The sequence below is a fragment of the Garra rufa genome, chromosome 22 (assembly GCF_049309525.1).
Source record: "Garra rufa chromosome 22, GarRuf1.0, whole genome shotgun sequence".
In the NCBI taxonomy this organism is placed as follows: domain Eukaryota; kingdom Metazoa; phylum Chordata; class Actinopteri; order Cypriniformes; family Cyprinidae; genus Garra; species Garra rufa.
This window is the reverse complement of record NC_133382.1, coordinates 18,429,606-18,447,899: the sequence shown is the minus strand read 5'-3', so window position 1 is coordinate 18,447,899 and position 18,294 is coordinate 18,429,606. Positions and strand designations below refer to the sequence as shown.

Genomic DNA, 18,294 nt, shown 5'->3' with positions numbered 1-18,294 from the left:
AGAAGACGCAAGCTCAGCGACTACCTCGCTATAATCGCTGAGCTCGCATTATCATACGGGGGGTCTCACTTTTTACACCTACCACAAGCTTTTTGCAGCTAAATGTGCCATCCGGGTAGCCCAGTGGAACCAGTGCCCTTACTGGGGAGCTCTGGATCCCGAACTTCATAGTAGGGTGTTTTTAGGCTGCCGAAACATCACGTGCGCAGTCTGTCGCTCATTTTCTCACTCCACCGCCACTTGCCCTTTCGTCAACCGGAACCGAAAACACCTCCCATAACACCTGATGCACTCGTTGCATCGTAAAAAGAATGGCATCTACGCTAATATTAGTCTGTTTCATTCTTATTCCGAGGTCACCGTAGCCACCAGACCCAGCCTGTATCCAGATCAGATGGTCACTCCAGTCCCCCGGATCCAGTCCGTACCCAGCTTAGATCATGGATCACCACCTAGAGATGACTTCAATAGCCGTGGATGTCAACCAGATGAGCTCCGAGGCGGATCATCAATAAAGACCTCGCCAACCTTGACGGCCATCGGCGCTACACCACAGGATCCTGATGAGTTCTCTACAATCAGACATTGGTACAAACTGTTGTTTGGTCTGGCCAGAGGAGAACTGGTCCCCCGACTGAGCCTGGTTTCTCCCAAGGTTTTTTTCTCCATCTCTGTCACCTGTGGAGTTTTGGTTCCTTGCCGCTGTCGCCTCTGGCTTGCTTAGTTGGGGACATTTTTCCAGCGATATCGTATACTATTTGAACTGAACTGACGATGATATCACTGAATTCATTGATGAACTGCCTTTAACTGAAAATTGATTGTTACAATAATGCGTTACTTACACACTATGGTGCTGTTTAAATACTGTGCAGTTGCTTTGACACAATCTGTATTGTAAAAGGCGCTATATAAATAAAGGTGACTTGACTTGACTTGACTCCACTGACAGCCAGGTGTGCGCCAGTTTCAACAACGGCAGGTGCACAAGGCAGCGCTGGCGGTACATGCACGTGTGCAATTTTTGCGGCGGTGCTCATGCCCGCCTAATTTGCCCTGTACAAAAAGCTGCAAATAAAAATTCTAAATCCTATTTATCGACTCCTGTAAATGTTTTTCGTCTGTCTAAAGAATTGCTGCATCATCCTGACTCTCAGTTTACAGATTACATCCTAACAGGTCTCTCACACGGCTTTCACCCTGGCGTTGAAAGTCTCCCTTCCGAAAGCCTCATTTGCCCCAATCTCCAGTCGGCTCTGGCCGAACCCGAATCAGTCGACCTCCTAATTAAAAAAGAATTAGAGGCGAACTTCATGATTGGTCCTTTCTCCGTCCCTCCCTTCAGCGTTTTTTGTGTCAGTCCCATCGGCATTGCTACCAGAAAATTTTCAGGTAAAAAACGGTTAATTATCGATCTATCATCCCCGCATAATTCCCCGTTTCCAAGCATTAACAGCCTCATCCCGCTCGACGAATTCGCTCTCAACTATCACGACATCGACCAAGCCATTTCCCTGATTAAAAAAAGCAGGTCGCGGTGCTTGGCTGGCCAAAGTCGACATCACCTCTGCCTTTAAAGTCATGCCATCCACCCCGATTTTTGGCACCTATTCGGCGTCCGCTGGCAGAATAAATTCTATTTTACCGTCCACCTCACTTTCGGCATGTTGTCAGAGGCAATTTGCTGGATCCTCTCCAACAATCATGACATACCATTCCTGGTTCATCTCCTGGATGACTTCTTGATCACCCCCCCCCCCCAATTCCCTCCCAGCCGCACATCTTACGACTACCCAAAAGCTTTTCGCAGAGCTTGGGATTCCCCTCGCTCAAGACAAAACCCTAGGCCCCAGCACTGCCATTGAATTTTTGGGCATCAACTTGGATTCCCAAAAATTCCAGGCCTCTCTGCCCAAAGAGAAAATCGATAGAACGATACTGGTGACTTCCTCTCTCCTAACCAATCTAAGCTGTTCCAAGCGTGAGCTTCTATCCGTTTTAGGCCATCTAAATTTTGCAATGGCCATCATCCCGCAAGGCCGCCCCTTCATCTCCCATCTTCTCTCGCTCGCATCCTCCACCCACACCCTAGAGGATCAATATTCCCTAACTGACCCATGCCGCAATGAACTTAGTCTATGGATTTCTTTCCTTAAACAATGGAACGGATTATCCTTCTTCTATAACAACCTGATTTCTTCCCCAATTGATATCAAACTGTTTACAGACGCCGCCCCCTCCATAGGTTTCGGTGGGTTTATCCAAGGCCGCTGGTTCGCATCCACATGGCCCCCCCAGCTAGCCGATCTGCCGCTCCAGCTAGCATCCTCAGCGCTATTCGAGCTTTATCCCTTAGTCGTGGCAGCTTTTCTATGGGGTAAAGAATGGTCTGCCACTAGCATCCTCGTCCATTGCGACAACGAAGCTACTGTGCATTGCGTCAACAAGGGCCGATCCCACTCTCCCACCCTAATGCCTTTGTTAAGACGCCTGATTTGGATTTCGGCTTGTGACCAATTCATTATCACCGCAAAACACATCCCTGGGTCTAAAAATCAAATAGCTGACTCTCTTTCTCGTTTTTCCTTCAGATCCTTGGCACCAGAGGCGGACCCGCTCCCGACCCCAGTACCTCCCTATTCAGAGCTGATATTCCCATGAACCACCCCCTGAGACCTCTCCTCGAAGCTTCCCTCAATTCCATTCTCCAAGCCGTTTCCCCCAGAACCCTCCAGTCGTATCTAACAGCGTGGAAGTGTTTTAAAACATTCCACATAGCCTACAAGCTGCCGTTTCCCGACTTCTCATTGCTAGCCATTACCTCCTTCATCTCCTATCTCAACACCATCAAAAACCTCCAAGTCAGCTCCATTAAAGGATACCTTAGCGGGATCCAATTTTTCCACAAACTCGAATACGGTTCACCTTCAGCTCAAATTACTAATTCCCAGACTGCCCTACTCATCAAGGGTATACAAACTCTCGGACGCTGGTCGTCAGAAGCTTTCAAAAGCTACATTCGATCAGACCGCTCCCACATTAAAGAAGCCCACCAGACCCTAATCAGCTAAAACATTCATCCCTTCCCATCCCCTTCCACCCGCACTATCCACACAGCCCCTCGCCAGCCATCCCATAGCATCCTCTTTTAGTTGATCCTCAAACCTTTCCTTCATATCCCGCCACAGCAATGTCTGCTCCCGCAAGGAGCCTTTACCAAGTTTCCCCTCAGCCACCACAGCATCTGCTACCTATAATTCCCCGCTGATTCGTCACCGCCAGTTCCCGCTGGAACCCCTAGCCTTCTTCTCACACTGCAGCCGCAGCGTTTCGCTCCCGCTGGAGCCTTTATTCTTAACCTCCCTCTGCCGCAGCAGAGCCTGCTTCCGCAGAAGCCTCTAGTCCTCTTTTCCGCACCGCAGTGCCAGCTCTCGCAGGAGCCCCTAGCCTTCTTCCCACCCCGCACTAGCAGCGTTCGCTCCCGTTTCTATTTTATAACCTCCCTCCGCCGCAGCAGAACCCACTTCCGCAGAAGCCTCTAGTCCTCTTTTCAGCACCACAGTGCCAGCTCCCACAGGAGCCCCTAGCCTTCTTCCCACACTGCAACAGCAGTGTTTGCTCCCGCCTCTATTTATAACCTTCCTCCGCCACAGCAGAGCTCGCTTCCGCAGAAGCCTCTAGTCCTCTTTTCCGCACCGCAGTGCCAGCTCACGCAGGAGCCCCTAACATTCTTCCCACAGAGCAGCAGCAGCATTTGCTCCCGCTGGAGCCTCTATTTTTAACCTCCCTCTGCCGCAGCAGAGGCCGCTTCCGCAGAAGTCTCTAGCCCTCTTTTCCGCACCGCAGCGCCAGCTCCCACAAGAGCCCTCTGCCTTCTTCACACACAGCAGCAGCAGCAGCATTCTCTCCCGCTGGAGCCCCTACTAATAAACTCCTTCTGCTGCAGCAGAGCCCGCTTACGCAGAAACCTGCTCCCGCAGAAACCTGCTCCCGCAAAAGCCCCTAGCCTACTCCCCTGCACTTCAGCAGCAGCTTCAGCTCCCGCAGGAGCCTCATCCACCTTTTTAAAGTTCCCCACTGCCGCAGCAGTCGCCTTTTCCATAGGAGTTTTCCTATTTTACACCAGCAGTACCCGCAGGAGCTCCTCCCTCATCCACGTACCAACACCCGCAACAACAGCGAACGTCCAGCATCCCTTAAGTCCAAGCTTTTTGGGGTGCTGTTTGGCTGCTGTCCTGCAAGTAATTACTAGCCTTTTGGGGAGCGCTTATAGGGTTCGGGCCAGTGCTGAGCTCGGACCCCTCCCCCTGGGTGGGGGAGAGCCCCGGGCTCGGGAATTACCACCGAGCTCGAGGCCCTCTCCCGGACAGCACGCCAAACATGCACAACCTTTCGCTCAGTTTATTATCCGTAAGAGGGAACTCGTGAAGTGATGTTTTATTAACAAGTTTCGGGAGGAGCTCACGCAGATAATTAACACGGCAAATTCACCCTTAGTAATCAGTCTCCCTATCCAATCAACGCAGGGAAAAATCCCTATAAATAACACAACAATCCTACCTTCATCATCTCTCGTCTCGTCAAAGCCCCTCCTCCACCCTGTCTCCTCACCTTCAGCCCATAGGGGGAGCACTTACAGGGTTCGGGCCAGTGCTGAGCTCGGACCCCTCCCCCAAGCTCGAGGCCCTCTCCCGGACAGCATGCCAAACACGCACAACCTTTCGCTCAGTTTATTATCCGTAAGAGGGAACTCTTGAAACTTTGCTTCTTGTACAGGGTATATGGCCAATAGCAGCACGAAAAACAAAACTTTTATTCAAATTCTGAACGGATTCTGGCGTTTAAAGGTCAGTGAATTCAGAACGCAATGGCCAATCACAGGTTTTCAATATCAACAGATTTGTCTGTGATTGGCTACATTGCTCAGCGCTACGAAAACATGTTGTCTTTTGGCGATTTCCAGAGCACAAATACGCCCTGGAGCCTTTATCGAATCTGTTTAGCCAATATCTTATTATTGCAGTTTTAACTAAGAGTGCTTTTTTGACTGTGTGAGAAAATGCATGTGTGACGTCAGAGCATGTGAAAAGTGTCAATTGCGTGAGAGTTGGCAGCCCTGTATACAATACATGTTGTCTAAACATTCTTAGACTATATCATTCAGTGTTACTATTACTTTTATATTGCATCGTTTTCTAGAACATTAAAAAAAAAACTTGCTGGTGTCGTGAGACATTTAGATGCAATGAAATGAAACGTACTTCATAATGTTTCACTTGATGTAGTCAGGAATGACAGTTTGGAAAATGTCTAACTAGTAAAATATGTACAAGTTTTGTCACAGTAACACAATTACAGCGAATGCAAGTAGGCTAATAAAAGAAAGACTTACTCATTTAAATGTCTCCTCTTCTGGATCAGCCGTGGGTCGCATCGTGTTCTTCCTCTGATGAGGTAAGAATCAGTCATGTCTCTGTGTTGTGTATTGGCTGAGTTATAGTATATTTTAATGACGTGTTTCTAAATGAAGGTCACAGAGACCAAGTTTGTTTTCTTTATTTAGCAAAATCACAGTGTTTTTGTTATTATGAGTATATACAAATAAATAGACCCTTTACAGGTTCGATTGATGTACTGCTCTTATCTGTACGATCAGAAATGACGGAGTAATTAAAGTTCCTTTGGGGTTATCAGAGAAACTGCCGCAAATCTCTGCATTTTTAACCAGCTGGAGTTTGTTTATTAAGCGTGCAGAACAACCACCCAAAAAAGCATTACAATAAACTAACCTTGAGGTCATGAAATTACGACCTTTGCTCTCAATGTCAAATGCAGAAACGTTTTTGCATTTGACATTGAGAGCAAAGGTCGTAATTTCTATATATTTTTGAGATGGAAAAAAGTGTGTTTGCAAGTGCTAGAAATGTGGCTTTCAAAGGAAAGATTGCTAACAAATAGCAACTGACTAACAATACCAAACTGACGACGAAGAACTGACATAGCAGTAAAAGCTAACACCATGTTTCCTGATGATATCTCCCAAGGGTAAAATGTAAAGTGTAAAAAGTAATAGCCCTAGTACTAAGCCTTGAAGTACTTCATACTGCACTTGAGATCGATATGATCCCTCTTCATTCACTGCCTCAAACTGATGGCAGTCAGATAAGTACGATTTGAACCATACCAATGCACTTCCACTAATGCCAACATAATTTTTGAGTCTGTTCAAAAGAATGTTGTGGTCAATAGTGTAAAACACAGCGCTAAGATCCAGTAGCACTAACAGAGAGATACATCTACGATCGGATGATAAGAGCAGGTCATTTGTAACTTTAAATTATAGCAGTCTCAGTACTATGATACGATCTAAATCTTGACTGGAAATCCTCACAGATACCTTTTCTAGTATATTTGACAGAAAAGGGAGATATGAGATTGGTCTGTAATTAATTCATTTGTTGGGGTCAAGTTGTGTTTTTTTTTTATAAAAGAGGCCAGTCTGAAGGTTTTGGGGACATATCCTATAACAAATAAATAATATTCATAAGAGGATCTTTTTACTTCTGGACGTACCTCTTTTAGTAGCTTAGATGGAATTGGGTCTAACATACATGTTGTTGGTTTGGATGATTTAACAAGTTTTTTTACAATTTTATTTTTCATTAATTTAGCCACTATATTGAATACATACCTGAAGTTATGTTTGTTTTCTTCTAAAAGAGACTAAATGTAATCAGACCTAGCAGTTTTTAAAGCTTTTCTATAGGATAGCGTACATTCACGCTAGGCAGTACGAAATACCTCTAGTTTTGTTTTCCTCCAGCTGTGCTCCATGTTCTGGGCTGCTCTCTTTAGGGTGCAAGTGTGCTCATTATATCACGGTGTGGGACTGTTTTCCTTAATCTTCCTTAAGTGTAAAGGAGCAACCGTATCTAAAGTGCTAGAAAAGAGAGAGTCTATAGTTTCTGTTACATCATCAAGTTTTTACTGAGCTATTGGATATGTGTACACTAGGGCTGCACGAAAAAAATCTTAATTGTCGATTATTCCCTTGAAATTGTAATTGCGATTATTAATTACGATTATCACAGTTTACATTGATTGATGTTTTAAATAGCTGTATACCATTGTTTGAAGCAACTGCATGCCATAATTTTAAATACAAATAAAAAAACAAGCTGAAAACACTCTTCCTGAAAACACTGTTCTATCGCTTTTCTCGTTGTCACAAATGTCAACGATACATTGGTTTGATTTCCTTAAATAAAAAAGTAAAAAATATGCAATATGCCGGTATCAATTTTCATGTTGCAATTAATTGATAATGCTATTATCATGGTATATGGTATCACTATATTGACATTTATTTGCAAAAAGTGGTGTCATAATACTGTATAACAGGTTTAATAACTATTTTCATATATCAAAAATAACTAAATACAATAAAGCAATACATTCAAAATGTATGAAGCTAGAAAATTAACACAGAATAAAGTGCAAAATAATTATAAAGACCAATAGGTATCACTTTACAGTAAGATATCATAATCTTAGTTAATGCATTAATATTCACAAGGAGCAATAGCTACATTTGCTACATAAATTATTAATTATCATAATTATTTATTCTTTGTTAAAAAAATACAACTCTTAGTTCATGTTATCTCATTAAATAACACAGTTACACTTTTCAGAAAGTGAAAGCTGTTTCCGTTGGGTTTCCGAGGTAACGGCAGCATTATGTTTAGCGCCATCTGCTGCGATTTCATCGTGAGTGTCTTTGACGCAGCATATAGCGGTGTTGTGCATTGTAACCAGTTGATGGGAAAGTTATCTTAAAATGCATTTAAACTTCTGAATAATTTGTTAGTAATAATTATTCTAGGTATTTTGATGTCCCCACGATAACAATATTTATTCACCTCTCACAACGTGACATGCTTTAAACACGCCTCTTAAGCACACAGAATATACCAGAGGTAGAGGAATATACCAGATGTAGAACAAACTGTCTATTCTGTCCATTCTGATTCAAAAAATTGACTGGTTCATGACAATGATTCACGCCTTGTCTATTCTTTCATCTTTACTATTGTTATGTTCGCATAGACAGTGTCACTATACAAACCCTTAAAAGCATTAGTGCACCAGAGATATTGCTACAATACTACACAACCCTCATAGCAAGGCTGTTACTCATCATTTTTGGCATAGTTGTGAAGCAGAAGGAGTCTCTCAGTCTCTATTTAGGGTCTTTGTTTACTGGCTGTGGGAGAATGAAGCCGTCCCGCACCCCTGGGTCAGCTCAGACTGGCCACTTTATGGGGAATTTCCGGGAGGCTGTAGGAAAGGGGATGGGAATGTCAGTCTGGAGAATATCAGGGTATGTGTGCGTGTATAAGCATGTGTTAGCCGACCCCACCCTGGCTTAACTCTACCAAAACTGAATGTGCCTGTTTTGTTGTGTGGTGTGTGCATTTGGGTCAGACACTAAAAGTGTTATAAAGCTGGGGTCTGTTGACGGTGTTCCAGTCACACTCGGGTTGACAGCTTTGTGTTTGGCAGTCAAAATGTTGGGCTGATTTCACCAAGGCTTAAGCACTTGGCAGGCCCCGTCCAGCTGCTGGTATGCAGCCCTGTTTTGTTCACAGCAAAATTAACAGTTAATTTCAACATTATCCTGGGGTTTATATAATTATCACTGCCTAGTGTTAAATTAACATTTTTAAAAGTGTTAACAAATTAACACTGCCTTTTTTTCTTCTTTTTTTTTCTTTTTTTTTAAATGAAAACATTGCAAGCTTTTTTCCCTGTACCAAAATGTCTACACATTCATTGTTTCCAGTACATTGTTCTTACAACCATTAAAATATCACAATGTCAAAGCAAAAAAAAAAAAAAAGAAAAGATATTTTTATTTGGTCCATATGAATGAATGTCATGAGGTTTATAATGCTTATGTTTATCAGTTTAAACAACAGCATCCCATTCATTTCCATCAACTCTGAATGCATGTTAATGCTCATTGAACAAATCTGTTGTTGTGTGCTAATGGCATTTGGACCACACTGACGTTAGTTACTACACAAGTAGACTAGCTAAGACCAGCTAACAAGCTTAGTCTGTTTGTTCAATTAATTAATTAATTTATTATTTTACCGATAGCCTATACATTTTAAAATTACTAATGATTTAATAATCAAGTTTGACTTAAAAATAGTCAAACTTCTCAGGATTGTCCTAGATGTTTTGGAGGTCTTAAATTCTAAAAAGACTAAACGATTCTAAAAAGAATTGTTTTGTATTTTATTCAAGAAAACTCTATGTAATTTCTTTCTTGTTCTTGTTCTTTTTTCTTCTCTGAATTGTTTTTTGTAAAAGTACTGAATAGTATTTATAAAAGCATCCAGTTTTTTTTTAAATGAACATTTAATTTGAGTATTATATGCTTTTTCGCCACTGTTATATATGAAGAGCTCTTTTCCAAAACGCGATAAACGCCAAATTAAAAAAAAAATGAGTTAATTATGCCATTTTGCAGTGTACTGAACCTATTCACGACTCCATAAATGTTTCATGCCAAATCGCTGTATTTCCGTGTTTAAAATATTCTGCAAGATGCAGTTTCTTTCCAAAACGCTAGCTGTGTCTCATTTAGAAGGATGCGCCCTCCAGAGGTCGCATTCGAAGGCTGCATACGTCATCGAGGCTGTCTCATTTCAGAAAAGCAATTAGGACACTTCAAATGCGACCTTCGAATGCGACCTTCTTTCACAGGAATTCGAAGGATGCATGAGATGTATCCTTTGCTACTACAGATAACCCACAATTATTTGCGTCGCCGTAAACAACTGTCGTTAATTTGAAAAATGCCGGCACCGGCAGATGTACACACAAGCTAAGATGTGGTGTTTATCATTTAAATAGGTAAAAACAGATAAGGTTGTTCTTAATATCCTCCTATTTTTTTCTCTAACAGATATGCTGCAGCTCTTGAAACAATGAATAAAATAAAACAAGTAAAAGCTTTTTTTTTTTTCAAATTACTTTACAAATTTAAAAATAATTTTCCTTCATTTAAGTAGTGTGAGAGTGCAACGATGCTCTAAATTTGTTTGCATAGTAACGTGATAAATCTTGTTTCATTTTCCAACTGTCCTTTTTTTTCTTTCCTCCCGTCCTACGGAGGCTGTCTCGTTTTTGTTCTAAGTTAAGGACACTTCGTATACACATCCTACAGAGGATGCAACCTCCGGAGGATTCGACCTCTGGAGGGCGCAGCCTTCCAAATGAGACACAGCTGCTATAAGCAAGTACTCCTCGCTGCAGACTGTAGCGCGGTGACATCAGGTACCTACGTCACGTATGTGTTTACCGCGCATGCGCAGTGTGACGTATGGTATGCCTGTGTAATTTGCATTGCGTGGTGACGTTAGGCGTTTTCGCGTCGTGTGTGACGTAACGCGTCATTAAAACTCATGCGCATACTTAACATAATACTCTTATAAAATGTAAAAGTATTAAAAAAAGCTAAGGTGAAAAAAAAGGGGAAAAAACAGTAATATGTAGTACAGCACAAATCCATGATTTTAACCATGTCTGAGGTAAAATTATATGGAATTACAGAGTTTATTCTGTAATATTTGTGTAGTATTATATACAAGGTATTAACATTGTTGCACTTTATTTCACTGTGTATATTGTAACATTACTCTGCACCTTATATGTTTCTTATTTTAACCTTTCCTCTGTCGTGATTCTTGTTTATTTAGTCAAGTCAAGTCACCTTTATTTATATAGCGCTTTTAACAATACAGATTGTGTCAAAGCAACTGCACAGTATTTAAACAGAACAATAGTGTGTAAGTAACGCATTATTGTAGATAATCAATTTTCAGTTAAAGGCAGTTCATCAATGAATTCATATCATCGTCAGTTCAGTTCAAATAGTATACGATATTGCCGGAAAGTGTCCCCAACTAAGCAAGCCAGAGGCGACAGCGGCAAGGAACCAAAACTCCACAGGTGACAGAAATGGAGAAAAAAACCTTGGGAGAAACCAGGCTCAGTTGGGGGACCAGTTCTCCTCTGGCCAGACGAAACCAGCAGTTTGTACCAATGTCCGATTGTAGAGAACTCATCAGGATCCTGTGGTGTAGCACCGATGGCCGTCTAGGTTGGCGAGGTCTTTAGTGATGATCCGTCTCTGGAGCTCATCTGTTTGACAACCTCGACTATTGAAGTCATCTCCAGGTGGTGATCCATGATCTAAGCTGGGTGCGGACTGGATCCGGGGGACTGCAGTGACCATCTGATCCGGATACAGGCTGGGTCTGGTGGCTACGGTGACCTCGGAATAAGAATGAAACAGTCTAATATTAGCGTAGATGCCATTCTTTTTACGATGCAACGAGTACATCAGGTGTTATGGGAGGTGTTTTCGGTTCCGGCTGACCTAATTAATGCAGCCTAACAATCCTTTAACGGATTTGAATTATAGAAATGTGTTAATGTTTTATGTGTAAGCCAGGTTAAAGAGATGTGTCTTTAATCTAGATTTAAACTGACAGAGTGTGTCTGCCTCCCGAACAGTGTTAGGTAGATTGTTCCAGAGTTTAGGCGCTAGATAAGAAAATGATCTGCCACCGGCGGTTGATTTTGATATTCTAGGTATTATCAAATTGCCAGAATTTTGAGAACGCAGCGGACGTGAGGGACTATAATGCGATAGAAGCTCGCTCAAGTACTGAGGAGCTAAACCATTGAGGGCTTTATAAGTAATTAGCAAGATTTTAAAATCTATACAATGTTTTATAGGGAGCCAATGCAGTGCTGACAGAACCGGGCTAATATGGTCATACTTTCTAGTTCTAGTAAGAACTCTAGCTGCTGCATTTTGGACCAGCTGGAGTTTGTTTATTAAGCGTGCAGAACAACCACCCAATAAAGCATTACAATAATCTACCCTTGAGGTCATGAACGCATGAATTAATGTTTCAGCATTTGACATTGATAGCATAGGTCGTAATTTCGATATATTTTTAAGATGGAAAAATGCGGTTTTGCAAATGCTAGAAATGTGGCTTTCAAAGGAGAGATTGCTATCGAATAGGACGCCTAGGTTCCTAACTGATGATGACGAATTTACAGAGCAGCCATCTAGTATTAGACTGTGTTTTAGGTCATTACTTGTGGAGGTTTTAGGTCCAATAATTAACACCTCTGTTTTTTCAGGATTTAACAGTAAGAAGTTATTCACCATCCAGTTTTTAATATCAGCTATGCATTCTGTTAGTTTTTCGAATTGATATGTTTTGCCGGGCTGCGAAGAAATATAGAGCTGAGTATCATCAGCGTAACAATGAAAGCTAACACCATGTTTCCTGATGATATCTTCCAAGGGTAACATGTAAAGCGTAAAAAGTAATGGCCCTAGTACTGAGCCTTGAGGTACTCCATACTGCACTTGCGATTTAAATGATACCTCTTCATTTATTGCCACAAACTGATGACGGTCTGATAAGTACGATTCGAACCAAGCCAGTGCACTACCATTAATGCCTACATAATTTTCAAGTCTGTTTAAAAGAATGTTGTGGTCAATAGTATCAAACGCAGCACTAAGATCCAGTAGCACTAATAGGGAGATGCAACCACAATCAGTTGACTAGAGCAGGTCATTTGTAACTCTAATAAGAGCAGTCTCAGTACTATGATACGGTCTAAAACCTGACTGGAAATCCTCACAGATACCATTTTTCTCTAAGAAGAAGCATAATTGTGAGGATACTACCTTTTCTAGTATCTTTGACAGAAAAGGGAGATTCGAAATTGGTCTGTAGTTAATTAATTCAGTGGGGTCAAGTTGTGGTTTTTTAATGAGTGGCTTAATAACAGCCAGTTTGAAGGTTTTGGGGACATATCCTAATGATAGTGACGAATTAATAATATTCAGAAGAGGATCTATGACTTCTGGAAGTACCTCCTTTAGTAGCTTAGATGGAATAGGGTCTAACATGCATGTTGTAGGTTTAGATGATTTAACAATTTTATACAATTCTTCCTCTCCTATAATAGAGAATGAGTGGAATTGTTCCTCAGGAGATCTACAACGCATTATCTGATGCGATACTGTAGTGGGCGGCTGTATGGTTACAATTTTATCTCTAATAGTGTCTATCTTGGAGGTAAAGTACTTCATAAAGTCATTACTGCTGTGCTGTTGGGAAATGTCTGCACCTGTTTCTGCTATATTTTTTGTTAATTTAACCACAGTATTGAACAAATACCTAGGGTTATGTTTGTTTTCTTCTAAGAGAGACGAAAAGTAATCCGATCTGGCAGTTTTTAATGCTTTTCTATAAATTAAGTTGCATTCACGCCAAGCAGTACGAAAAACCTCTAGTTTTGTTTTCCTCCAGCTGCGTTCCATTTTTCGTGCTTTTCTCTTTAGGGCGCGAGTGTGATCGTTATACCACGGTGTTACACTGTTTTTCTTAATCTTTTTTAAGCGCACTGGAGCAACTGTATCTAAAGTGCTAGAAAAGAGAGATTCCATAGTTTCTATTACATCATCAAGTTTTTCTGAGCAATTGGATATGCTGAGGAATTCAGATAAGTCAGGAAGATTACTTACAAAGCAGTCTTTTGTAGTAGAAGTGATGGTTCTACCGTACTTGTAGCAAGGAGTTGAATTTACAGTTTTAGCTATCTGGAGTATACAAGAGACTAGATAATGATCTGAGATATCATCGCTTTGCTGCAGAATTTCAACACCATTAACATCAATTCCATGTGACAGTATTAAATCTAGAGTATGATTTCGGCAATGAGTAGGACCTGACACGTGTTGTCTAACCCCAATAGAGTTCAAAATATCTAGTATAATTATAAATATTTAGTATAATTATGGACATTTTTCTGTTGCTTTGGCAATTCTGCCTGTGGAATATTTAAGCCAATAAAGTAGTATTAAGTTAAATTGACTACATACAGTATATTTTCAGTGTCTACATCCCATTTTATGCATGGTGCCTCCAAAAAACCAAACTGATAGCAGTGATCTTTTATTGCAAACAACAAAACAAAATATAATTGTATATACTGTGACAAGTCGGCTGCCTCACCCCTAATTATCATCACCACCACGTCCCTTATTCGCCGCCCTTCTCCAGGCTCCCGACGGGAGTGGGTGTGTATGGGAGAGGAGGGGCGCGAAAACATCCCGGGCTGGCGGCGTGTGATGAGGAGCACGTGAACTGAATGAAGCCTCATCACCGCCGCTGTTTAAATGCCGAGCGCGCCTCTCCTCAGGAGACCGGTCTCTCCCTCGTGCATGCACGCTGGTGTCCTTGTGGGTCCAGGAAGGGTGCGTAGAGGGAACCAGCGCCGCCGTAGGACGAGCTGCCGGACCCTGCGGGTCCGGATGAGGACCGCACCCGTGATGGCTGACGGGCTAGGATGCCGGGCCGTTTCATCCACCAGAAGTGCCGCGGAGGAGGAAGATGCCGCTGAAGAAGCCGCCGCCCCTCGCGCCCCGGACCTGAGTGGGCGCCTTCACGACGAGGACACCAGATTCCCCGTTTATTTGGACACTTTTACCCCTTTGGACACTTGTTTTCTTTTACTTTCTGTTTAATAAAAGCCTCTCCGAGGCCTGACGCCACACCCACTGTGTCTGTCGTTTGCTCCTCCCGCCACAATACATATAATTTTTTATTAATTAATAACTATAAACATGACACATGAGAACAAGAGAAAACAACAACAAAAATAGTTAAAAAAAATTAATGAACATGCGCACATTGCGCAGTAACGCCAGTAAGTATGGCGCGCATGCGTGTTATAGACATACCATACGTCACTACAGTCTGCAGCGAGGGGTGTCTCACTATAAGTGCCAAACCTGTTTTTAATCTTAATGCGATATATCCTCTCGACCAATCAGAATTCGGCGAGCGTTCGACGCAATCTAACATGGCGGCGCCCTGAAGCGAGAGATGTTTGTGTTCAGTCTTCAAAATGAGAGCTTTAAACTCGATTAACAATTTTGATGGCCTGGATGAGGCAGTGATACCTGTACCTGTTGTTAGAAAACGCAGACTAGACAAAGAAAATCACAAGAAAAACAACAAAAAAGAAGGTTCGTCACTGTTTACTAGTGTGTTTTGGTTTTAAAACGGCGTTTTAAAATGAAAAGAATCCTCGTCTACATTAGCGAGTAGCGTGTATAGGTAGATTCCCTATTGTTTTGATAAAGGACGTGCTTGAAGTGGTCGAAAGGGGAATCTACTTATACATATCTATGGCTAAAGCAACGAGCATGATGTGATTGTTTACATGGTCGTCAAGGATACGCAGAGAGAATGTGGACAGCCACGCCATCGTTTTCAAAAGTCTCCAAAACTTTTGGTCCATTTACAATGAAACGCAACCTTGGAGTTTTCAGACTAAAACACACAAACTAATGCTGTCATCAGACGACCTGATAATAAATTTAGACAGTTTTAAGAAAGACCAAACAAGGTTTACAAGGATAGGGCCATAATTCTCCTGGACATAACGCAAGTGGAAAGGCAGCCTCTGAAAGTCTAAACAAACGAAAAGACTGACATTAAAAATAAAGATTTATATTAATTTATAGTATGAGTCCTTTATGTCATATGTTGCATGTTCTCTTGTTTTTTTAAAGACATAAACGAGCAATGTTTTGGAAAAAAAGAATGGATTTGTAGCGTTTTGAAAAAAATAAATATAATCTTTGAATGTATGATCGACAATATTGTTGTTTCATTTAACAATCATTGTTTAACATGTTCAGAATGAGCCAACAGACCATTTTCACAGGATAAATTGAATATTAACAAAATATATGGGTCTAGGAAAAAAATGTCATTTTCCTGAAAACTATTCAAATGGATTTATAGCGTTTTGGAAAAGAGCTCCTCAAATGTAACTGCCTATTTTTATTTTCGTTACAGCAGTGCCATAATAGGACAGTAAGTTTGGCAGTCAGTGGTTTTTGCTTTCAATGATCAAATATTGTTCTGTCACACTTTTTTTATGCATGTGATTTGTTTTTGAATGTGCAGTAAAAAACTGCTTGCACAACATGATTCAGACACCTCTTCATGCCAGTTACATTTTTACTGTATATCCAGTGTCTGTATGTGTATGTTGACTGCTTATGTGCCTACAGCGAATGGCATATTTTCATGGCTAAGGTTAAATCAGCATTGTAGGCAGCCTGTACATGTGTAGACTTGTTAGTAACTTTTTTCTTACAGGTATGCCACATCAGATTTTGTTTTCAGCACTCATTTGGAGAGCAATTCTGTGGAATTCTGTGTTAGAGGTAGCTGGAAGTACTGCACATATCATAAATGGTGATAAATTAGTAATAAATTCAGGATAAATTCTGTCTGTTTTTGCATCTATCACCTTTCTGTGTGTTTACCTGATGTGTTGATCCATTTGCTTTGCTTCCAGGTGTTGTATAAAGAGGAATTTGAGAGGAACAAAGGAAAAGGCTTCAGCGTGGTGGCTGATACACCAGAACTGCAGAGGGTTAAAAAGACGCAAGATCAGATCAGCAATGTAAGAGCTTTATGAAACAACATTTATAAATATGCCTTGCTAAAAAGCATTACCAGCAATGTTATTGAAGAGGTGTCTGTCGAAATATGATATATCCATCCTGTACTGTTCATCTCATTCATCTCATCTACATTGTCATTCTCAGAATTGCTAACATAAGTAGTTTTGATCAGGTTATCTTAACAGCTCCTTGGGTTTCCTGCTCTAGCCTCTACCTCCAACTCTTAACTCCCTCACCATTTTATCCTTATCATTATATGTCATGGAATGTTGCCAAGCAACTCCTTGATCATGTAACTAGCGTTGAAGAGTCATTTCCATTATGCCTGAGCACAGGTTCTTTCTTTAAGAGTACTGTCTTGAAGCAACAAAACCAGGCTTAGACCAACCAGTGGCAGCAACGTTGAACATATTGACCCCTTGTGGTTAAAATTAGAAACAACAACTTTAAGCATGTTTTACAGGCCACATTAAATGAAAACTCTAGTGCCTTTTGATTGATGTATATTAGCTAAATATTTTGAGGTTATATATATGGTCGTGTACTACTAGAAGTTGACACAATGATTTAAACTAAATGCTGTTGAATATTTTAAAGAAGGGCTTAACCTTCGATATGTACTGCATCAATTTCCTGTTTCACCAGGAAATACATCAACACAAAACTGCACTTTTCAAACCATTTTGTGACATCTTTAGCTATGTCTGCAGTGTTTCTATGACTTATGAATGTGTGTGTTAACAGATAAAATATCATGAAGAGTTTGAGAAAACTCGGATGGGGGGAGAGGGCTTACCTATCGATGCCTGTAGCAGTCAGGGTATGCACATGTACACAAAGAACCTGTTATTCATGCGGTCTATTAGATTAGATATGTTTTGCATACTCTAATGTTGTTATTTTTGTTATATTTTGCCCAGGCTTCCAGCCACCAACTCACTCTCCTAGCTACAACTATGATCCACAGCCTGTGCATTCGGCTGCTGCTCCACAGCCCTCTGGTAGTAGGGTAAGCAGTCTTATTATTATTCTTTTTTCAGACAAAATCTTTCCATTCTTAGTTGTTCCTAATCTTGTGCATCTGTTCCTACAGAAGCGTTACAAGGCCATATACGACTATGCTGCTGCCGATGAGGATGAGGTATCGTTTGCAGATGGTGACTTAATAGTAGATGTGCAACAGATAGATGAAGGCTGGATTTTCGGACGCGTGGAGCGCACGGGACAGCAGGGGATGCTCCCAGCGAACTACGTAGCGGCCATTTAAAGGGGTTGGGAAAGAAAAAAGAAGAATTGGTTGATTGAGCGATTGATAATTCCCATTATGTCTTAGTTTGAGTTTAAGTTTTTATTTTTTATTTGAACCAGTATTGATTCAATCTTATACAAAGCTGAAATGCTTAAAACAAGCTTTTTTTTTATTAAGTAAATTACTGACTAAAGTCTTTGTTAAATTGCAATAATTGAAAAAAAATGCATTGCATTAACAGTGAGTGCCATCAATACATTACATTTTGGGGGGCTAAAATTTAACATGGAAAATTACAAATTTAGTGGTTAAAATTCAGCAGAATATTCAACATTGCCCATCCATTAACATCCGGGGTACATCAGCGTCGCAGGGAAAATAACGTTATAATCTCCTTTGCAGTAGAGAAAGTTGCTTACATGTACATGTAGTACATGTAACCGTGAAG

General features: G+C 41.2%; 1 protein-coding gene across 1 annotated transcript in view; it reads left to right on the top strand.

Moving 5' to 3' along the window:
• The window catches only part of LOC141297672 (LIM and SH3 domain protein 1-like), a 311,981-nt gene extending 294,103 nt beyond the window's left edge, over nt 1-17,878 (top strand). The window contains exons 4-7 of the mRNA XM_073828108.1: nt 16,489-16,596; nt 17,342-17,417; nt 17,518-17,606; nt 17,691-17,878. Coding sequence (XP_073684209.1) covers nt 16,489-16,596; nt 17,342-17,417; nt 17,518-17,606; nt 17,691-17,864 — 447 coding nt within the window. The 3' untranslated portion in view covers nt 17,865-17,878. The remainder of the gene's footprint in view (nt 1-16,488; nt 16,597-17,341; nt 17,418-17,517; nt 17,607-17,690) is intronic.
• The last annotated feature ends 416 nt before the right edge of the window (nt 17,879-18,294 follow it).